General features: G+C 42.3%; 1 protein-coding gene across 2 annotated transcripts in view; it reads right to left on the bottom strand.

Annotated features, from left to right (window-relative positions):
- The window catches only part of FSTL5 (follistatin like 5), a 1,009,581-nt gene that overhangs the window by 133,668 nt on the left and 850,990 nt on the right, over positions 1 to 24,923 (bottom strand). Inside the window, exon 11 of one of the 2 annotated variants that reach the window (XM_063920448.1) lies at positions 3,346 to 3,372. The exons of the other annotated variant lie outside the window; for it this stretch is intronic. Within the exon in view, the coding sequence (XP_063776518.1) occupies positions 3,346 to 3,372 (27 nt within the window). The remainder of the gene's footprint in view (positions 1 to 3,345; positions 3,373 to 24,923) is intronic. 2 annotated transcript variants of the gene reach the window in all.

The following is a 24,923-nucleotide window of genomic DNA, read 5'->3' as shown; positions in this document are numbered from 1 at the left end:
TGACTTTTTTGACACCATGACTAAAATAATAGATCAAGGTGGTAGGGGGGGAGGGCGTAGATGTAGCATTCCTAGACTGTAGTAAGGCATTTGACACGGCCCCAAATCAAATAATCTCAAAAGCATGGGATTTGATTATAAAACAGTTAAATGCACAAGAACCTGGTTGCAGGATAGCAAACAGACAATTGTATTAAATAGAGTGCATTCCATGGAGGGAAATGTTACCAGTAGATTACCCAGGGATCTGTACTTGGACAAGTGCTCTTTAATATTTTTGTTGATGACACTGCAAATGGTATTGAAGGGAAAATCAAATACAATGCATCCTTTACTACTGCTCTTAACTCTGTTGCCCCACCGACTATTATTCACCATGGCAAATCAACACTGCAAGCCTGGCACTCCAAACGCCCCAGACATCTGCAAAAATGCTCATGTATAGCCGAGCGACAGTGGAAGAAATCACTCTTTAAGGCAGACTTCATCCATAATAAATGTATGCTCTCATCCTACTGTGCTGCCCTTTCACTCTCTAAACAATCATACTTCGAAAACCTCATGTCCTCCCAGTCCTCAAACCCCTGGCACCTCTTTGCCACTGTTAACTCACTCCTCTGCCCACCCCCACCTCAATTCCCCTCTTAATTCTCTGCTCTTCACTTTGACACCTACTTCACCTCCAAAATTGACTCCATAAGACAGGACATCACATCCCACCTGAGCAACCCCCTCCTCCATTCCATGCCCCCCTTTCCTTCCCTACTACTAACTATGATATATTTCTTCCCTGTATCTGGTGAGGAAGTTATGGCCCTCATCCATTCCTCACGCCCTCCACCTCCCCACTTGACCCCTCCTGCCTACTCCGCTACCTCTCTACTTTTGCATGTTCCTATCTTGCCCATCTCCTCAATCTCTCCCTAACATCAGACACTGTCCCATCTTCCTTCAAGTATGCTCTTGTCTCTACTCATCTTAAAAAATTCTAACCTTGATCTAACCACTCTCTCCAACTATCAACCCAACTGTCTTCTCCCTTATGCCTCCAAACTCCTTAAGCATATATTCTACAACCACCAAACTGTCTTTCTCTCCTTCAGCTCACTGCGTGAACCATTCCTGTCTGTTTTCCATTCTCTCCACTGCACTGAAACTGCCCTCACAAAAGTCTGCAATGACCTCCTTGCTGCTACATCCAAGGGATATGTCTAGATGCTTATCCTCCTTGACCTCTCTGCTGCATTTTACATTATGGATCACCATCTCCTTCTCCAAATTCTTTACTCTATTGACCTGCATTATACTGCTCTCTCCTGGCTGTCCTCATACCTTTCTGACCATTCCTTCCCTGTCTCCTCTGTTGACTCCACCCCCCCAACATCTTCTACCAGTAGGTGTCCCCCCAGGTTCTGTTCTTGGGCCTCTCCTTTTCTCTCTCTACATATTCTCTTTAGGTGAGCTAATTATTTATTTGGACTTACAACATCATCTCTATACTGAAGATACTCATTCTACTCTTCCTCTCAGTCCCCTCCCTCCTCACTCATATCTCAAACTGTCCTCTGTTATCTCTTCCTTCCTTTCTGAAACACATCTAAGACTGAGCTGACCATCTTTCCTCCCTCCTGCATAACTTCACCTCCCACAATTTATTTATCTATTGATGGTACTACTATCTCCTCTAGCCCCCAAGTGCACTGTCCTGGTGTAATACTTAACTATTCCCTTTCCTTCAACCCACACATTCAATACTTCTCACAAACCTGCCACTTTCATCTCAAAAATATTTTCAGGATCAAACCCTTTCTCATCCAGGATGCCTCTAAGGCCATTTTTCACTCACATTTTTCAGACCTGACTACAGTAATCTCCTCCTAAATGGCCTCCTGACATGTGCCCCTCTCCACTTCAATATATCGTCAATTCTGATCCATCATCTTCCTCAGGAAATGCAATACTTCCACCTCCCCTCTCCTGCAAGCCCTTCACTGGCTCCCCTTCCCTTTCAGAATCCAATTCAAACTTCTCACACTCACTTACAAAGCACTCTCCAACTCCTCTCCCATTTACATCTGACCATATCTCCCTCTAGGCTCCCACCCAACCCCTTTGCTCAGCTAATGCATGCCTCCTACCCTGCCAACTGATTACCTCCTCCCACTCCTACCTACAAGATTTTGCATGTGCTGCTCCCTACCTCTGGAATTCTCAATTTCTCCCCATCAGACTCTCCACCTCGCTACAAAACTTCAAACAGGCTCTCAAGATGTACTTCTTCACCAAACCCAGCCAACTGTACACCTAACCTTCTTGTCCATGCTCACGGTCTACCCCTTCTGTGTCACCCTGTCACAAGAACAGGGCCTTCTCCCCTCATGTGTCTTTCCTTCTCTTACTTAAACTATCTTATACTCAATACTCCCTTTGATGGCACCTAACCACTTGTTTTCTGTATATAAATTGTACTTGTCCTATATTGTCTTGTACTGTAAGTCCTTTTTTCTTGTTTTGCTCATTAGTTTATGTACTCTGTAAAGGGTGCTGTGGATCCCTTGTGGCACCATATAAATAAAAGACAATAATAATAATAATGATGATAGGAATATTAATATCCCTAAGTACTAAAGGTCAAAAAGGGTTGAGATTACCTAACGGATATAAAAGGAGCAGACTAGATGGGTCAAGTGGCTCTTATCTGCCGTGAAATTCTATGTTTCTATATTAATATAAATAATAATGTGCGTGCATGTATCATCTCATACTTACCTACTCTCCTGGAATTTTTGGGAGATTACCAGATTTTGTGGGGCTCCCTGGCTCTGTCTCTCGAGAGTGTAGCGAGTGATTTGAAGGCTTAGTGAAGTGATCCAATAATATCACTTAAATCCAAATTGCTATTGCTTTCTATCTCTCTCTCTCTCTCTCTCTATATATATATATATATATATATATATATGCCCTCCATCGAATGCATGTTTCCCAAAACCAAAATCACCACGTCAGCATATGTTATATGCAATAAAAATCACTTACAAGCTGAAACATTAATAGGGACTGGTAGTAATACCTCACAAGGTTATTCAGGGGAAGGGTTTCTTGTTAACTAGTAAGGACTATAGGGCACTAGAATGCTTCTGTACTGGACCCTCGTAGTTTTGTGGAACGTGTAAGACACAGTCTGTATCATCCCTACTGTGTGAAAAGCATTTATTCTTCTTTTTGTTATCCATATGCATAAAATATCTCTAAAAACTGCTAAATCAGTGGCACATAAACACAATGATCAATGGTAACTACTATTCTTCAAAAATATGCTAAATATAAAAACTAATATATGAATACCTTCTTTGCGCCACAATATATTGGAAACTGCAGCATGTTGGAAAGAAAACAAAAGAAAAAAAAGAAAAAAAAAGAGCAAAAGAAACAAATGAAAGGTGAATATGTAAAATGAATGAAATTATATACAGCTATCTTATATACAGCTATCTTATTCTGTTATTAGGATAATACATTGGGTGGGATATAATGCTGGCCAAGTTCGGCGGCCAAGCGGGATGCCGGGCGAACTCAGACTTTTTTTAAAGGGGCAAACACTTACAAGGCATGGTTTTGCCTTGTAATTGTCCCTTAAAAAAAAAATCAGAGTTCGAACAGCATCCCGCACGGATGCCAAACTCGGGCGGCATTACATCCCACCCCATTATTTGAAATGGCAAACAATGCAATGCTTTACAGATAAACGTATTTACAGATATAGTTATAGTCGCTGTAAATTTGATCATTATTAGAGATTGTTACATTGATTACTTTCAGCTGAATCTTGGTTAAAAAGGAACTGATCCTTAAAAAAACTTTTTGACATGTTATAAATGGTAAAATGTTCATAGTTTATTGAAAATGCACATTTCCAATCTATTGACTCAGAATAGTAGATAATGGGCCTTATTCAGGTTTGTTAGCAAACAAAAAAATTACCAGTTGGGCAAAACCATGTTGCACTGAAGATGGGACAGATGTAACATGTGCAGAGAGATTTAGATTTGGGTGGGGTGTGTTCAAACTGAAATCTAAATTGCAGTGTAAAAATAAAGCAGCCAGTATTTACCATGCACAGAAACAAAATAACCCACCTAAATCTAAATCTCACTGTACATGTTATATCTGCCTCCCCTGCAGTGCACATGGTTTTGCACAATTGTTAACTTTTTTTATTGAAAACAAACCTGAATAACCCCAGTGCACCTTGTTTTCAGTATGAAAGTATTGTCCACTGCAGTAGTCAAAATTATACTAAAGTGGTTGCTTGGGATTCCTCTGATACTGTAGTCGTTTCTAAAAATTTTAGTTAAGATGAAGCTCTAGGTGCTACAAGTTACACTTTAATGACAGTATGATCACTTGTACAAGAGCTGCTAAATTATTTTGCACTGGGTTTCATAGATTGCTTTCTTGGGTCATTTAAGTAGATGGAATACAACAAATAGCAGTAAGTAGATGTTCTTACTGTTTAAAAACATTACCTTGCAGAGATGATATATTGAGCACAATAAATAATATTACTGTATATATTTACTTTACTTGCTAAGGTAAATCAATAGTAAAAATAGAAAAAAACATATAGTTAAATTACAAACTAACTTTTTTTCTTAAATTTACAAGCTATAGTTATATTCCTCATAAGGCTGCAGATAGAATTGCTTAAGTATATTTTCCAGCCAAAGTTTTAGATACTGCAGGAGCAAGGACATATCAGATGGATTGATGTGATCAAGTGAGACAGACATTCTATAAATGTTCACAAGTTTTTCCAGTGTGATAATGATGGAATTAAAGTCTGAAAAAAAAAATCCAAAATACTCAACAGCTGTACCTTAGTCGGAATAATCATATACACTTTAAATATCTGAATATAGATTTACATTTTGTTATTTTATAGTATATTTATATAGTAATTACAATTTTTCCAAATGCAAATTATGTTATAAAAAAAAAACACTGGCACACAGAGAGCAGATGAGTTCTGGCCAGGAACATGGTTGGAGCTTTCCTTCAATGTCTGCCATTAATTCTGCATGTAGCATACAAAAATAAAAAACACAATGGTGCAGAAAACACAATTTCAATGCAAATAAATAATATAAATATCCAATCAAGTGTACAATAGATCAAACTAATACCTACCGCATGCACTAACTTCATTTTCCGCTGGCAAGCACACTAGATCAGTGTTTTCCAAACCTAGGGCCTAATTCAGGTTGCATAGTAAAGGCGATGAGACCGTAATTTCAGTGATGGGACCCGCACGTGCATGCGTAGGTCCTGTCCTGTGCATGCACGCACAGTTAGTGCGGTCTGCCCGCATTAACTGCAAACACCTCTGACTGATTGACAGACAGAGGCGTTTGTGGGGTAGGCGCCGCCTGGGGAAATGGGGGTGCGTTGGCGGCATTTTCGTAGCAGCTGTGTGTCATCACACACAGCCGCTCCCCTGGCAGGAGGATTCACTAGTTTCTGCGACGACGCTATAATTGTGTTGCAATCACAATTAGAGCATGTTCGCTGTGGGTGGGCAGCTGGTAGCACGCTGGGCAGATTTGCCCTGCAATGGGTGGCCCCCGGCATGCGATTGAAAGGCAATCCTTACTGAATAAGGTCCTTAGTCCTCATGGCACACTTATAGTCCATATCAATGCTTCAGCATAGGTGGGTAATTCAAACTGAGCCTAGGTAATAATTAAGCCATCATAATTATGTATGGAAATCCATAGAACCTGGAATGTGAGTGGGCCATAAGGACCAAGGCTGGGAAACACTGCACAAGATCTATACACAAAGCATATCCAGTCTACCTGGTGTGAAGGAACCATAGGAGAAAAGAAGAGTGCCGGGGACCAGTGCCAATTCTAGGGCCGTGCAAGCCGTCCAATTGCACAGTACACCTGCAGTCACTATCTGCAGCAGTATTTCATGTGGACTGGCTTTCCGCATGGAATACAACTGAAAACGTTCCTGCCAAAATGGCCACCAACTGTGAGGTGGCTAGGAGAAGTGGTGAAAATGCTTCAGCCTGCAGTGAATGCACACCAGCCCCTGACAAGCAGTTAGTTTAAAAGTAAGTAATCTCTATGTGTGTGATATAATTTGTAAGGGGCATTACTGTGTATAGGGCTTATTGTAGTGTCAGAAGCATAACTGTGTGCCATAATGTGTAAGAGCCATTACAGTGTGGGGCATACTATGGTGTCAAGGGCATAACTAGGGAGTAAGGTAGTGTTTACCTGCAAAGCCATACCCCTTGTATCAAGGCCACACCATGTTTTTTGCCATGCTACTTTTTTGTTTGTTTGTTTCTTAAAAATCCATGAGGTGGGGAAGCATTTTTTATTGTTCGCACTGGGAGCCAAATTGTCTAGAAACGGCCCTGTCTGGGAAACTAGTCGCACAGCCACACAGGAAATACAGTATATTTACCACTGCCAATGGAATGCAATATCCCTTACTAGTATCTGAATTTGTTGTAAGAATGTGTCCGGAACTGTGACAGAGTTATTGGTGACTGGAGCGGAGTTGTGCTGAAAACTCTGAGGTTTTACGTAGTTCCTTCTCATAGAGGTGGAAAGACTTAATGTTCAGGAGATGCAGGGCGATGCAGTGACTAGGACTAGGTACAGATGTAGCCACCTTTATCTTGACCGATTCTCCGCCAAGACGGACGTTTTAGCACGCTAAGGCGATAGCTGAGTACAGTGATTTGGCATCCAGGAACTTAGGGAGGAGCTTTTATCTCTCTCCATTGTAATCTTTCTAAGTATAATGGAGAGAGATAAAAGCTCCTCCCTAAGTTCCTGGATGCCAAATCACTGTCCGTAGTATCTCTGTACAGCATGTTCTTCTAGTGTACTAATTAGCACGAGCAGCTTGTAACATACAGTGGCAGGTTTGATCTTTCTCCTCCGTAAATTCCTGGTTGCCAAATCACCGTCTTTAGTATCTCTGTATAGTATTTTCTATTAGGGTACTAGTTAGCACGAACAGCTAATTAGTACCCTAATAGAACATACTGTACAGAGATACTAAGTACGGTGTTTGGCATCCAGGAACTTACTGAGGAGCTTTTATCTCTCTCCATTATACATAGAAAGATTAAACCTGCCATGTACGTTACAAGCTGTTCATGCTAATTAGTACCCTAATAGGACATACTGTACAGAGATACTAAGTTCGGTGATTTGGCATTCCGTTAACAGCCGTTTGTGCTAATTAGTACACTAGTAGAACATACTAAGGACGGTGATTTGGCATCTAGGAACTTTCAGAGGAGCTTTTATCTCTCTCCATTATACATAGAAATATTAAACTTGCCACTGTACGTTACAAGCTGTTCATGCTAATTAGTACACTAGTAGAACATAGAATACAGAGATACTAAAGACTGTAATTTGGCACCCAGGAATTTAGGGAGGAGCTTTTATCTCTCTCCATTATACTTAGAAAGATTACAATGGAGAGAGATTAAAGCTCCTCTCTAAGTTCGTGGATGCCAAATCACTGCCCTTAGTATCTCTGTACAGTATGTTCTACTAGTGTACTAATTAGCACGAACAGATTGTAACGTACAGTGGCAAGTGTAATTTTTCTAAGTATAATGGAGAGAGATAAAAACTCCTCCCTATGTTCCTGGATGTCAAATTACCATGCTTAGCATTTCTGTACAGTATTTCCTATCTAGCCAGAAACCCTGCATCCTGTGCAAGCTAGGCGGACAACTGGAGGGGACCCGAAACACGGTTGCTTCCCGTTTCCTTTTCCAGTGTCTCATAAACTAGTGGTTGGTCTGCCCCGAAAGCCAAGAGTCTCCTCTTTTGTATGGTACCAGTCCTGAGTCTCTGGGACACCCAGAACCAGAGATATCAGTATGCAAAGTGGACCCATTTTCCCATAGACTATAATGGGCCCGTTAATTCAGACCCACCATGGGTTCCGACGCTTGCCATGAGCCTTGTGGGGGTCACAGAAACTTGGGGTTAATACCCTCCGGTAGCTAATTGTCTCCCCTTCCATACCAACCTAGCGATGAAGGCTCCCACCTCCCACGCTGAGAGTCCCAAAGTGCCAACCTTTTTTTTCTATGTTCCCGTGACATTCACTTTATTTTTATTTTTTCTTTGTTATACATTCAATGAAAGGCTGCACACAGGTTTCACATAAATCAGAGTAGGTGGAGGATTTTCCTACATACAGTAGTATACTGTTGCACATGTCTTGTAACCTGATCGGAACTCCTTCCCTGTCTACTGCATGTACTTTGCAGGCTCCCAGGGGGGAAGGGGAAAGTGGGATGGGGGTAGGGCGAGGCAGTGGAAAATACCGTGTTCAAAGAAAAGGCATAATCAAAACCATGGGGTACTTTGCGGTGTATCGTTATGTGCATTGACCTCGCTTATCCCTATCACCCCTGTGTATTTTAGCTAGGGGATTCTGACGCTCCTTCAGCATTGCTTCAAACTGTGCTGTTACTTGCTCCATAGCCGAGTGCCTCGATGGAGCTAGGAGTCACAGGCGGTAGCCATTTCAATTGAGTTTGCCCTGCTATAGAATTGTATGTGTACCGTAAAGTGCATAGAATCTTGACAGTAGAAACTCTCCTGCAGCTTTGCCCTGCTTTATGTAAAACTTGTGTTTTGTCAGTTTGCCATGCGATCGAGCCCGGTGTAACGTAATGTGCATAGACCTCACTTATCTCTATCGCCCCTGTGTATTTTGGCTGGGGGATTGTGACGCTCCTTCAGCATTGCCCCGTAGCCATCACTGCCTGCCACGAGGTGGGGATTCAGGGGTAATGGTCATTTTGCCAGTGTGCTATGCGATTGAGTCCGGTGTACCGTAACGTGCAGACCTAGCTTATCCCTATCGCCCCTGTGTATTTTAGCTAGGGGATTGTGACGCTCCTTCAGCATTGCCCCATAGCCTGTAAAATCTGGACTGTTACTTGCTCCGTAGCCTAGGGCCTCTGTGGGGCAAGGAGTCATAGGTGGTAGCCATTTCTATTGAGTCTGCCCAGCTACAGAATTGTATGTGTACTGTACGGTGCATAGAACCTTAACAGTAGAACCGCTCATGCAGCTTTGCCCTGGTTTATGTAAATAAAAAAAATAATAAAGTGTCTGGAAAAAACTAACATGCATTTGTACTTTAGGAATCGAACTCAGGACTCTGAGTATAGGAAGCGGAATACTTCACCACTTCGCCGCAGACAGATGAATAAATCCATTGGTTTTGATTATGCTGTAATGACTACGGGATTAGGACACTAACATACTGTACAAAATTCCTAATCTCAAGAGGCAACGGTGAACTTCTAACACGTCCATTTGCGACAGTGTACACTACTGGTTTTCTGTTGTTTTGTCTGCGGGACTTGGACGCTCACATATTCATAAAGTACTGTAGATGGATCATATACTGTATGCTGTACTATCTGTGTCTGTATCGTATATACTGTATTAAATAATGCAGCGTAATGAGTATTTACTGTATGCAGCGTAATGAGACGCCTTAGTAAAGTAGTCCTTATTATATATTTCAGTATTGTATTTTACGGGAGACCACACGCATGCTCAGTGGTGATTGTAAAAAGCGACATCTGGTGGCTGATCGCAGGTATTACACGTAAAGGTAACGCCAAACGCTGTCTGCCTCCGTGCGATTAGGTACGCCTCTCTGTGACTAGGCGCGCCTCCCTACGCTGCGTATGCTCGATCGGGACAAACGCCTCAGCCAGTCAAGATAAAGGTGGCTACATCTGTAGCTGACAAAACCCAGAGCAGGGGCGCAGAGTCTTACCCCCATGGTCTTCTTTAGGGAACCCTGCAAGGGGATTTGAGTTTTTGCTGCACCCGTCGGGCTGTTCATGGCCCCCTGACTGGGTCACCAAGGCCAGAAATGTCTTATTGGAGCCGATGGTATCTGGAACCAATAGTATTTGTATTATCAGACTGTAACTGATGGTAACTGTTTTATTGGACTGGAAGCAATGGTATATGTAACTGATGGTATCTGTATTATCGGAGAGGAACCATTGGTATCTGGAAGTCATAGTATCTGTATTATCGGACTGGAACCGATGGTATCTGTAACCGATGGTGTCTGTATTATCAGACTGGAACCAATGGTATCTGTAATGGGACCACAGTGCTGACTGGGCTGTATCCAGATTGATGACACTGGACTGCTGATTGGGCCTGAATTCGGATGATAACACTAGAATACTGACCGGACTGGATCTGGAATGATGACACTGTATGATCCCTTGGAAATGCAGATGGTATTACAGGAAGCAATTAGAGAAGCTCAGAGAATGCAGGTCCTCTGCAGTAGCTTGACACCCAGAGGAGTGCAACTTCAAAGCTCAGACACACCGCAGGGCTGTCAGAGCATGCCGGACCCTCACAAGCTGCCTGACAGGTAGGAAACAGGTACTGACTTTAGCAGCATCCCCTGGGGCCGTGACAACTAGCTTCTCAACAAATCACAATAGCTAATAATGTAGCTGCCTTTCCCTATTGAAACTTGTCACACTCTTGCTGTTTTAATTGAATAATATAATTAATCAATATATAGAGAAATATTGTATTGTATGCTTTACTGGGACCAGTACATTAAATATAACATTGTGGAGTTTATGGAGAAGATATATAGTAAGAGGGTACAATTGGGTAATATGGAGAAAAGAAACGACACAGTGAAAACTTAAGGTGCATACACACTGGGTGTTTTTGCCCAGTGTGTATGCACAGCGATGATGTGAACATCATTGGCAGAAAATAGCTCAGTGCATACACACTGAGCTATTTCCCCTGTGCCCAGCGATGTTCATGGGGGAGTGAAGTACTTTCCACAGTAGGAGACTGTGGAAAGTGCTTCACTCGGCTATTCAAATAGCCCAACGGATAGTGGTGGCCAGCCATGATACGGGAGCACGCATCAGCGCTCACCGCTCATCGCCCGGCCATACACACTCGCTGATTTTGATCTCAAAGTAGCTCAAAACGCCAAAAGTGAGCTACTTTAAGCTCAAAATCGGATAGTGTGTATGGATCTTTAGAACACAACATCACCTTCTGTCCCTCAAGAATAGCTATGAAATGGATATGAAATAGGGACATAGTTATCAAATAATTATGAAGGAAATACTTATTTTTGAGAGATACTTTCAAAAAGGAAATATTTCCAATATGTATGAAGGACAAACCTACATTTTTGTTAACAAAAGAAGCTCCCATGGCTGCCAAACTGTAAAATGTAATGATCAACTTAGCCCCAATAGCTAATGCTGAAGATGCCATTAAGGGCTAAGGACTAAATTATGCAAAATGTTTCAGGAGAGGGATCCAAAGCATCCCTGCCTGGTAATATTCACGTTCACATGTGCCATAGCCATACTTGCCTACTTTGTGGCTGCTCTGGGAGCAGCCAGATCACACAGGCAGTGGTGTGAAGATGGCGGGACAGGGGCATGGTGACACGATCATGTCATCATAGCATCATCCCCACTTTAGAATGCCCACATTACCGGCATTGAAAAGTGGGTGGCAGGGCTATGATGAAGAAATTTAGCGTGGATCGCGTCATCACCCCGCCCCCTTCTCCTGTGTGTGACGGGATGCTGCGTGGGAATGGGTGGCAGTAAGCGGAGGGTGCGGCAGGGGGAGTGGGATGTGGGAGACTTGCCCACATACCCGGGGTGCCTGGAGTGCCACACAATTTTTGTGAGCCTCCTGGGATTTCTGGAAGAGTAGGAAAGTATGGCAGTAGCTATACCCATGTCTATACCCAGAAGTAAAGAGATAGCATAGGTTTCAACAAGCTTTTTGATTTGCATGTATCTGCATTATTACAGCATGGACAATAAAAGCAATACATATCAATGACGAAAGCATAAAAAAGCTGTTAGTAGCACTTGTTTACAATAGCTCTATAAGTCTTGAGGACAATCCAGCAATATCCTTGTTTTATTGGACTATTAAAGGACCACTTATTATAAAATACAATCTGACTTGTGTAGAAGAGCTACTAATAACACACACACATACAAATAAATGTTCCCATTGCTTGACAGAATATTACATTTGCCATGTAGATTAGTGCAATTTATTTTGTCCTCTTATTTAGCCATTTGCTTTAAGGTGGCTGAGAAGTTACTTCAGGCAAATCTATGAAAGTGAGGGGAGTTATTTTTGCACTCACAACAGACTTTATGTCAATAACCTCACAGTACCAAGCTGCACTGGGAGGTTATTTACATGAAGCCTGTTGAGAAAAGAATAATAAGAATAACTCCCCCTCACAATAATATTACCTGAAATAACTTGGTTCTGACAATTTCCAGAAACTTCTACATATATGATTATACATTTTATGAACATCTATTACTGGTATGTTTAGTGGTCTTTATAAGTATAAATGTTTGAGCCTATTAATTAAGCTTGTTTTACCTTCTGGCTATACATTATCACCACAGACATGGCTCATTATGCTACAATACAAACTGTGATGTGCTCGAAGACTAAAACATGACAACTGTCTGTAATAGTTTACATCATATGGTACTTTATATACAGCAGGCAATATCTTTGTTGACATTCTACAACTTGCTCCATCTTCCATGGTTAACTAAGCAGGAAAATGGAAGGATATTTTTAGGGCTGTTTCTCAACATTGTCAATTAAAATGAAAGTCTAACAAGAGTAACAATAACAGTGTAGTTTATCTGGGAGGGGTATAATACTAATAGTAAATATACAGTAACTGCTAAGAAAACAGAAGTGAAAGAGATTAAAGCAATGCGATGGATCTGAGAGGATTAAACTTAATGATAAAGTTTGGAAAAGAAACATTTTCAGTTTTTCCCATTTTACAGTTGACTTGGCTTAATACAAAAAGAAAAAAATGGCAATCTGAAGAAATTTTGAATGACAGAGGTGAGTGATTGAAAAATTAGCAGAGCTGAAATAATATAATAGGAAAGATGGCGTTTGTCTAGAAAGCAGGTTCTGCACATTTCAAGAGTCAATAACGAGGAAAAAAGAAAATGAAGAGATATAGGTGAAATGAGTTGGCAAAAGAGCCACAGACCATAGAAAATAAAAGGTCTGGAGAAAGATTGTGATTATAGCATGTGCAATGTCTTCAAATACTGTACAATATTATCAGTTTAAACAGTATCCTTCACAAGACCTGCATGCACTTGCTGAATTACTTAAACTTTTAAAAGCAATCTAACAGGCAAATTTATTAACATTTTTTTTTATTATTTTAGTGTCACTTAAATATATTAAAGGGCTTTTGGAAAGTGATAAATTGCTCCAAACCCTTTATTTACTTTTTCATAACCAGATCGCATTTCCCATAATTATAACGAGAAATGTGATCTGACTAAATTTACCCAAAAAAAATAGTAAAAAAGTACCGCAGTGAGCCCTGTGATATTAACGCTGTTCTGACACAGCATTATCAGAGAGTTCACTGCAGATCCTGTGCTCTTGGACAGCTTTCTCTGCCCCTTGGCAGAGGAAGCTGTGGGGGCAGCTGGCGGCAGTGGCGGATCCAGGGGGGGGGGCACTCGGGCCCGTGCCCCCCCTGTCATTTGTGGCTTGCCCCCCCCCCCGCGGCGTCGGCGCCGCACAGGGAGATGACGGGCGCCCGCTGAGATTGTGTTACCAGCGGGCGCCCGTCTCCCTGCACAGCGGTAGCCGGAGGCAGGAGCTCAGTACTGAGCTCCGGCTTCCGGCGCTGTCACTGCGCCGTGCGCTATGGGAGAGACGTCAGTCATGACGTCTCTCTCATAGTGCTGAGGAGAGGACGCCAGCCAGAAGGAGGACTGCAGCGGCGCGGGAACGGGGCTCGGTAAGTATTATGTTTTTTTCTTCCTTAATGCAGCGGGGGCATCTCCTGGGGGAAACTACGGGGGGACATTACTACTTGGGGGGGCACCATCAAGGTGGCATTACTACCGGGGGGGGGGCATCAACAAGGGGCATTACTACTGAGGGGGGGCTTTACTACAGGGGGCATTATAACTGGGGGCATCACTACTGGGGGGGCAGCTACTGGGGGCATTATTACTGGGGGGGGCAGCTACTGGGGGCATTATTACTGGGGGGCACCTACAGGGGGCATTACTACTTGGGGGCTAAACTACAGGGGCATTACTACTTGGGGGCTAAACTACAGGGGGAGCCAAACTACTGGGGGCATAACTACAGGGGCCAAACTATTGGGGGCATTACTACTTGGGGGCTAAACTACAGGGGCATTACTACTTGGGGGCTAAACTACAGGGGGAGCCAAACTACTGGGGGCATAACTACAGGGGCCAAACTATTGGGGGCATTACTACTGGAGGCTAAACTATAAGGGGGGCATAACTACAGGGGCTAAACTGCAATGGGGCAAACTACAGGGGGGCATTACTACTGGTGGCTAAACTATAAGGGGGGCATAACTACAGGGGCTAAACTACAATGGGGCAAACTATAGGGGGGCATTACTACTGGTGGCTAAACTACTGGGGTCATAACTGCAGGGGCATTACCACTGGGGGCATAATGACTGGGGGCATTACTACAGGCAACATTACTACTGGGGGCAATACGGGCATTGCATAAGGGACACCACTACTATGGGGTCTATATAAGGGGCACTACCAGTACAGTGGACATTGCATAATGAGCGCTACAACTGTGGGCATTGTATAAGAAGCGCCACCTCACATGCACCGAAGCCGCACGCAAATGTACTTGCCCCTTCCATGGTGCCCCCCCTATCATTTTCTTCTGGATCCGCCCCTGTGACTAGTTTCTGTTGAATAGCAATGTCTGGTAACCATGGCAACAGTGACCATATTGTAGGTCACATGCATTAAGCATGGCTACCAGTTTCAGTTGCATATCAACATTAGGTAGCCATGGCAATAGTGACCATTTTCTAAGCAAAGTTTAAGAAGCATGGCAACCAATTTTGGTTGCCTAGCAACATCCTGTAACCATGGCAACAGCAGCCATTTTCCACAAAGATGTGCTGATTCTGAGTTGGGGGATAAGCAAAAAACAGCAAGTAACTGTGCACCTTGGTAACATCATGCTGCACCACAGGTAGGGGAGATGTAACCTGTGCAGGGAGATATAGATTTGGAGGGGCATGTCCAAACTAAAATCTAAATTGCAGTGTTAAAATATTGCTGTCCAGCATTGTGAGTTACATTCAAAGCTGCCAGTATTTACTCTGAATGCAAAAAAATTAATTAAATGTATTTGATTTAGGTGCTCTTACAGGTGAAGCCACACTCATTTGAGGCGGCTCCATCGCATACGAGCACTCCCGGCGTGACTAGGCAATCTGTCCACCTAGTCACGCCGGGAGCACACTGAGATGCTCCCATTCTAGTGAATGGGGTGCGTGCGCATCACGGACGTTGCGACAGGCGTGCCTTGGCGGGCGTGCTAAAGCACAGACAGAGCCATTATTAGCGTGGCTCCATCTGTAACTCAGAACCATCCCTAGAGGGTAGAGGACTATAGAGCTGCCACTCAGTGCAACTACCATAGGAAATCTGGTCAGGATCCCGGTGATTGGGTTCCCGGCAGTCAGAATACTGACACTGGAATCCTGACTCTACTCAGAATGCTGACACCGACATCCCAAATAGGGTCACCAGTCCAGATGTTACTAGACAACTGAAACTGGTTGTTATGTTTAATCCAATTGGCCTGAAAAATGGCCACCATTACTATGGTGGTTACCAGATGTTGCTAGGCAGCTAAAACTGGTTGTCAAGCTTATTCCTTGTGGCCTGCAAAATGGCCACTGTTGCCATGGTTACCAGAAGTTGCTAGGCAACAAATACTGGTTGCCATACTTCTTTAACTTTGCTTACAAAATCGCTGTGATTGCCATGGTTACCGGATGTTGCCATGGTTACCAGACATTGCTAGGCAACTGAAACTGTCATGCTTCTTAAACTGTGCTTACAAAATGGCCACCATTGCCATGGTTAACAGATGTTGCTAGGTAACTGAAACTGGATGTCATGGTTCTTAAACTTTGCTTACAAAATGGCGACCATTGCCTTGGTTATCAGACGTTGCTAGGCAACCAAAACTAGATATCATGATTCTTAAACTTAGCTTACAAAGTGGCCACCATTGCCATGGTTTCCAGACATTGCTAGGAAACCGAAACTGTAAATTACCTGACAGGGAGGCACTTCCTACCTCTACTTACTTTGGCCTCACAAACGATACAGTTGGTTTGAAAAATGTTGTCCGGAGTTGGGTAAAAATAATTCCACATACAAGAGGTGGCTTTTTTGGTCTTATACCCAGGCATCACAATGGCCTTGGTTTTATCACAGTCAACAACTGCTGCCACTGGTTGCTGACTTACTTTGACACAAACCACATCCTCAGCAACATCCTCATTAACATCAGATGCACAAATATGCAAAGTACCTTGTTGCATTTACACAGTAGCAACCATTTCTGTCAACATTTTTACTTGTACTGCTCATACCATCTCAGAGGGTGCAGAAACAGTGGAAGGAGGCTTCTCTATGAGTACAGTGTCAGAAATGTCAGACTCACACATAGCTAACGTGGACATACCTACCCATTGCTAAGCAACATCAGTGGCTAAAGGGGCACTGTGTAATTTATTATAATTTAAAAAAATAATGTTAAAAATAATATTCATTACATACTGTGAGTCATAGTATGTAAAAAAAATAGTGTGTGTTGTTTAGATTCAGGCACTGTGTTGTAAAATAGTGTTCATTAGATGCTATCATTACTCAAAGAGCTCTGAGCTGCAGTGTTAAAAAAAAATAAAACGTGTGTTATTCAGGTTCATGCATTATTGTAAAATAACGTTCTTTAGGTGTCAGTGTGCCACCATTACTAGAAGCAGTGTTAAATAATAATAATAATAATAATAATAACTTGAGCGTGTTGTTCAGGTTCAGGCATTGCGTTGTAAATCATTGTTGATTAGGTGCCACCATTACTAAAAATGAGTAATGTATTAGAGCAATAACCAATAAAAATGTTTGTCTATACAAAAAAAAACATTCACCAATGCCCCCCCCCCCAAAATATAGCCCATAATTAAAAGAAAAGTGATGCAAGATGTAATTGTCCTTGGTCCCTCCCACCCACCTTTATGTGGTATAGTAAAAAAGACATGCACAGATATCGGCAGAAGCATATGGATGTATAGAGTAGACTGATAATGTTTTTAGAGAGGGAGAATATTGCACAGGAGAGGTGTTGGGTGGAGTGAAAGTATTTCTAGTACTGTATGGAGTAGCCTAACTGATGTGCTTTGGTTATTGTGGAGAGAAATTATTATTATTATCCTTTATATGATGCCACAAGGGATCCGCAGTGCCCAATGACAGAGTATATAAACAAATAATCAAAACAGGAAAACAGTAATTTACAGCTGAAGACAATATAGGAAAGTACAGGGTAAATAAACATAGCTACATCAGCAAAAGACATTGAAAAACATATAAGGGTGATAGTAAACCACAGGATTTAGTGCCATCGAAGATGACTTAAGTAAGAAAAGGATAAGAACATGAGGTAAGAGGGCCCTACTCATGAGAGCTTACATGATAAAGGGGAGGGGCAGACAGACAGGGGTGACGCAGATGGGGTAGACAGAGAGCATGGGACAGAGGGTTAGGATGAGATATGGCTGGGTTTGGTGAAGAAGTGGGTCTTGAGAGCCCATTTGAAGTTTGGTAGAGAGGTGGCAAGTCTGATGGGGAGAGGTAGAGAATTCCAGAGAAATGAGCAGCACAAGAAAAATCTTGGAGGTAGGAGTAGGAGGAAGTAATCAGTAGGCAGGAGAGGCAGCATGTATTAGCAGAGCAAAGAGTACAGGTGGGGGGGTAAAGAGAGATAAGGTCAGAGATGTAAAATTGAAAGGACTGGGTGAGTGCTTTGTAAGCGAGTATGAGAAGCTTGAATTGGATTCTAACAGGGAAGGGAAGCCAGTGAAGGTTTTCTAGGAGAGGGGAGGTGGACATAGTGCATTTCCTGAAGAAGATGAGCAGGCCTGCAGCACTGAAGATAGATTGGAGTGGAGAGAGGCATTTGTCAGGGATGCCTGTAAGGAAGAGATTACAGTAGTAAAATCTGGAGATGATCAGTGAGTGGATAAGGGTTTTAGTAGCATCCTGGGGAAGAAAGGGTCTGATCCTGGAAATAATTTTGAGATGAAAAGTTCAGGTTTTTGAGAGGTGCAGAATGTGTGCTTTGAAGGAGAGGGAGGAGTCAAGGATTACTCAAAGACAGTGCAGATAGTAGGGCTATTGATAATGAAATTGTGGGAGGGGAGTCTGTGTAGGAGGGTGGGAAGATGATTAGCTCATTCTTAGACATGCTGAGTTCAAGAAGCACTGGGACATCCAAGAAGAGATAGCAGAGATATGAGTAAGGGGAGAGCAGGTCCACGGCGCCAAAAGCAGCAGAGAGGTCAAGAAGAATAAGCAGAGAGAAGTGGGCCTTAGATTTGCCAGCATGGAGGTCATTGCAGACTTTTGTGAAGGCAGTTTCAGTGGAGTGGAGAGAACAGAAACCAGACTGGAATGGGTCAAGCAGTGAGTGGGAGGAAAGAAAGGCAGTAAGTCGGTTGTAGACAATACGCTCAAGGAGTTTGGAGGCAAAAGGGAGGAAAGAGAATGGTCATCAGTTGGAGAGGACATTTGGATCAAGTGTAGGTTTTTAAAGAATGTGGGAGACAAGTGCACGCTGGAAGGCACAGGGTATAGTGCCTGATGAGAGGGAGAAATTGAGAAGGTGGGCAAGATGGGAATAGGCAGAAGTAGTGAGGTAGCGGAAGAGGTGGGATGGGATAGGGTCAAGTGGGGGGGATCACTCTAATGAGATAAACTAGCAAAGTTTTAGGGGCATTCCATGCTGTGAGCATCATGGGTATTTCCTCTACACAAAAGAACATCAGTTCTTCAGTGTTGCAGGAGTCAAAATGGAATAAAACATTTCTAACAAATACCTAAATGTTTATTTTATGAAAAGGATGATATAATAGTATTAGGAGAGTGCAGAGAGTAACCTTATGTGTGCTATGTAACCAGTGAGATGTACCAGTACAAAAGCATAATGTTTTATGTGTCTAGTGCATTTAGGAAATGCCTTTTAGTATTTGGTTTCTCTGTACAATTATAATACAGAAGCGATTTTACAGTAGACACCATTTTTATTTATTTACACACAGGATGAATTATATAATAGTACACACATTCATTTTGCAATATTGATTTCATTAGCCCAGCCGGAGATTGGGATTTATTGACACTTTCCAACATGAAAAACTTAATCCATTATGAATTATATTGTTTTATTACTTTTTAAATGTCAGCGATGGATTAAAACCAAATGGGACCTCAGGCAGCCTGTTAGTTTTAAGGTCACCTTCAGTGATCATCACATTGCTGTCCAGCCAACCAGACATTTTTCATGTACAGAGGCCCCAGCATTCCGCATTCTACACACAAACATTGATCATATCAGCACTGGGCCCCAAACAAAACTTATGTCAGCACATTAAGATCAACATTGTTTATGTTAATACTGTGCACTGAAACATTGTTTATGCAATTAATCAAATAATTAAACCTTTCTAGTAGTCAGTTTACACTGTAGATCAAACTTAATACATAACTACATACATATCCAGTAAGTCAGTCTTTTGCACCTGAAATTCTGAATAAGACTCAACTAAGCTATTCACATTCCAGGTAAGAAGACAGACATTTGCAGTGTGTTGTGAAGACCTGATAAATGTTCAATAGCTCATATGAAACTTGGAAGGTATCGAGTAAGTCCCTAGAGTGCAATTCCTGGCTCATAGATGCAGTATTTTGATGTAAACAGTGCCAGGACAGTAATGTACAATAGATAAAGTGCCAATATCATAGTGTACTGTTTCTTCTTCACACTTTATTATAAGGTATTTGTGCTTTTCATACAGTACCTCACAACTTTAGAAAGTTGGGAGGAGGGACACAGACTGGAAATAGGGGTCGTGGCCTCGTGGGTAGGGAACGCGGTTCCATGGAACTGCCACGATCACGGGTCACGGTCATGTTTTTGCATCTGTGGGGGCCATGCCAAGCGCTCTTTGAGCTGCTGGCATGCCCCCTGTCCCTCTCTCCCAGTGAACAGATGCTGTGTACATGCGCACAGCATCTATTCACAACTGCTCTGCTAAGCAGAGCAGCAAGTGAGGGAGGTCTCCCAATTGCCTCCCCACCCCACCACGGGACACTGCGATCCGTAGGTGGGACAGCGGGACGTGGGTAGGACAGCGGGACAGTTGGGAGGTATGCTATTTATAGATTTTGCTTCACTGAAGTTGATCTTGTCCATTTAAAGTATTTATTCTGCTTGTTTATACATTGAAGGCTTGTAGCTACAGGTTTATACTCCCATATCTGAAATGCTTGGAACCAGAAGTATTTTGGATTTCAGAATTTTACATAGTTTGGAATATTTGCACACTATAATGAGATATCATGGGGATGGGGTCCAAGGCTAAATGCATTTATGTTTCATATACACCTTAAAAATATAGTAAAAACATTGTATTTTATTTTAAAATATTTTTTTATAATTTTGTGCATGAAACAAAGAGTACATACACAAAATTAATTTGTTTCATGTATACCTTATATACACAAAATGTATTTGTTTCATGTATATCATACACACAGTCTGAACTTTTATACAATATTTGAAATAATTTTTTGCATTGAACAAGTACATTGAACCATCAGAAAGCAAAGGTGTCACTATCTCAGTTGCATTCAAAAACATTTCAGCATTTTGGATAATGAAGACTCAACCTGTATTATTATTTAAAAATAGTTCTCTTAATAACATCACTGTAGTTATTATTATATCTTGCAGGTTTACGATTATTAGAACATCCACATTTGCTAATAAACCAGTAATTAGTAGTGATGAGCGGGTTCGGTTTCTCGGAAACCGAACCCCCCCGAACTTCACCCATTTTACACGGGTCCGAGGCAGGTTCGAACCTTCCCGCCTTGCTCGGCTAACCCAAGCGCGCCCGAACTTCATCATCCCGCTGTCGGATTCTCGCGAGATTCAGATTCTATATAAGCAGCCGCGCGTCGCCGCCATTTTCACTCGTGCATTGGAGATGATAGGGAGAGGACGTGGCTGGCGTCCTCTCCGTTTATTGTTGAACTTGATTGCTTTATTGCTTAATTGTGGGGAGGACTGGGGAGTAGCTGTTAGGAGGAGTACAGTGCAGAGTTTTGCTGATCAGTGACCACCAGTTTTATCCGTTCACTGCCTGAAAAAAACGCTCCATATCTGTGCTCAGTGTGCTGCATAATATATCTGTGCTCACACTGCTTAATTGTGGGGACTGGGGAGCAGCTGTATTATATAGCAGGAGTACCGTGCAGAGTTTTGCTGACCGTGACCACCAGTATACGTTGTCTGCCTGAAAAACACTCCATATCTGTGACAGTGTGCTGCTTTATTGTGGGGACTGGGGACCACCAGTATAATTAATATTATATAGGAGGAGTACAGTGCAGAGTTTTGCTGACCAGTGACCACCAGTATACTATATATACAGTACGATACGGAAGGCCACTGCTGTGCCTACCTCTGTGTCGTCATTAAGTTTACTATCCATCTACGTTCTATACCTGTGGTGCATTTTAGTTTTGCAGTTTGCTGACACAGTGACCACCAGTATACTATATATAGCAGTACGATACGGAAAGCCACTGCTGTGCCTACCTCTGTGTCGTCATTAAGTATACTATCCATCTACATTCTATACCTGTGGTGCATTTTAGTTTTGCAGTTTGCTGACACAGTGACCACCAGTATACTATATATAGCAGTACGATACGGACTGCCACTGCTGTGCCTACCTCTGTGTCGTCATTAAGTATACTATCCATCTACATTCTATACCTGTGGTGCATTTTAGTTTTGCAGTTTGCTGACACAGTGACCACCAGTATACTATATATAGCAGTACGATACGGAAGGCCACTGCTGTGCCTACCTCTGTGTCGTCATTAAGTATAGTATCCATCTACATTCTATACCTGTGGTGCATTTTAGTTTTGCAGTTTGCTGACACAGTGACCACCAGTATACTATATATAGCAGTACGATACGGAAGGCCACTGCTGTGCCTACCTCTGTGTCGTCATTAAGTATACTATCCATCTACATTCTATACCTGTGGTGCATTTTAGTTTTGCAGTTTGCTGACACAGTGACCACCAGTATACTATATATAGCAGTACGATACGGAAGGCCACTGCTGTGCCTACCTCTGTGTCGTCATTAAGTATACTATCCATCTACATTCTATACCTGTGGTGCATTTTAGTTTTGCAGTTTGCTGACACAGTGACCACCAGTATACTATATATAGCAGTACGATACGGAAGGCCACTGCTGTGCCTACCTCTGTGTCGTCATTAAGTATACTATCCATCTACATTCTATACCTGTGGTGCATTTTAGTTTTGCAGTTTGCTGACACAGTGACCACCAGTATACTATATATAGCAGTACGATACGGAAAGCCACTGCTGTGCCTACCTCTGTGTCGTCATTAAGTATACTATCCATCTACATTCTATACCTGTGGTGCATTTTAGTTTTGCAGTTTGCTGACACAGTGACCACCAGTATACTATATATAGCAGTACGATACGGACTGCCACTGCTGTGCCTACCTCTGTGTCGTCATTAAGTATACTATCCATCTACATTCTATACCTGTGGTGCATTTTAGTTTTGCAGTTTGCTGACACAGTGACCACCAGTATACTATATATAGCAGTACGATACGGAAGGCCACTGCTGTGCCTACCTCTGTGTCATCATTAAGTATACTATCCATCTACATTCTATACCTGTGGTGCATTTTAGTTTTGCAGTTTGCTGACACAGTGACCACCAGTATACTATATATAGCAGTACGATACGGAAGGCCACTGCTGTGCCTACCTCTGTGTAGTCATTAAGTATACAATCCATCTACATTCTATACCTGTGGTGCGCCTCTTTTTTTCTTTGCATCATGTGCTGTTTGGGGACAATTTTTTTGAAGTGCCATCCTGTCTTGACACTGCAGTGCCACTCCTAGATGGGCCAGGTGTTTGTGTCGGCCACTTGTGTCGCTTAGCTTAGTCACACAGCGACCTTGGTGCTCCTCTTTTTTTCTTTGCATCATGTGCTGTTTGGGGAAAAAAAATTTGAAGTGCCATCCTGTCTTGACACTGCAGTGCCACTCCTAAATGGGCTAGGTGTTTGTGTCGGCCACTTGTGTCGCTTAGCTTAGTCACACAGCGACCTTGGTGCGCCTCTTTTTTTCTTTGCATCATGTGCTGTTTGGGGACAATTTTTTTGAAGTGCCATCCTGTCTTGACACTGCAGTGCCACTCCTAGATGGGCCAGGTGTTTGTGTCGGCCACTTGTGTCGCTTAGCTTAGCCATTCAGCGACCTCGGTGCAAATTGTAGGACTAAAAATAATATTGTGAGGTGTGAGGTGTTCAGCATAGACTGGAAATGAGTGGAAATTATGGTAATTGAGGTTAATAATACTATGGGATCAAAATGACCCCCAAATTCTATGATTTAAGCTGTTTTTTAGGGTTTTTTGAAAAAAACACCAGAATCCAAAACACACCCGAATCCGACAAAAAAATTTCGATGAGGTTTTGCCAAAACGCGTCCGAATCCAAAACACGGCCGCGGAACCGAATCCAAAACCAAAACACAAAACCCGAAAAATGTCCGGTGCACATCACTAGTAATTAGCAGATATGTGATGGGGTTTAATTAAGGAAGCTTTTAGACAAAACAGGACCACAAGATAAAATATAATGGACCCTTCTACATGGTGCTGTATAGCAATTTCACGTTCAATATTGTCAGCCATATTGCACATGCCACATTGCCTCCTATTGTACATTATCCATATCTCACTGCATGTTGCACATATGTTTTTGGTACTACTATATTTCCCTTTCTCCACTGATATTGATGGTGCATTGGTAATTAAAGAAAAAGTGAAATTTCAAGTTTAAGCAAAACCATCCTCTGTTTTGGTTTTGGATCTCAATTTTATCTAAAAAAAAGCTAAAATCATGTCATTTGGGCCAGTTTTTGTAATAAACCTAAATAACATTAATTTCTAATCATTTCCAGTCAATTTTTATCACCTCACAGCTAACAATATTTTCACAATATAAATAACATATTGGTCAGATAAAAGCTGCATGTTCCTGCAGTGTTTCATGTAGCCTTCATTGTTATACACATGGAAGGATTTAGTGGTCAGCTGCACCTAGGCACAATATTTTTTTGATTCTGGCGAATGGACTTTTTGCATTTTAATAATTTCCTTTTCCCTGTTCCGGGAAGGCACATGCACCAGCTCTTAAGACTCTCCTTGATGCAAACCCAATATTCCAGGCTCCTGGAATTCACATGCACCCACTCCTGAGACTCCTTCTGATGCCTATTTGGTGATGTAGTCTTTGCTCTGTGCCCAAATAGCCATTGCTGAATTGGGCATTGGAAAGCTCTGATGGAGGTAGACTGCCACCCCCCAGGGGATGCTGTGCCTAGGCATGTGCCTAGGCATGTGCCTAGTGGGAAATCCAGCAATGGCTATACAGTATGGTTCCCTGATCATGAACTGCCTGCATATACTTGTACAAAAGCTTGTCAGGAATCAGTATTTTGCTCAGCGTTTCTTGCCAGTGCGATGATGTGCTGGTCGGTGGAGGTCAGCTGTTTGGACTGTTTGTCAGTCTTTCTTGTTT

Source organism: Pseudophryne corroboree, chromosome 1 (assembly GCF_028390025.1).
Source record: "Pseudophryne corroboree isolate aPseCor3 chromosome 1, aPseCor3.hap2, whole genome shotgun sequence".
In the NCBI taxonomy this organism is placed as follows: domain Eukaryota; kingdom Metazoa; phylum Chordata; class Amphibia; order Anura; family Myobatrachidae; genus Pseudophryne; species Pseudophryne corroboree.
The sequence above is the reverse complement of the archived record's forward strand: the minus strand, read 5'-3'. Positions and strand labels throughout refer to the sequence as shown.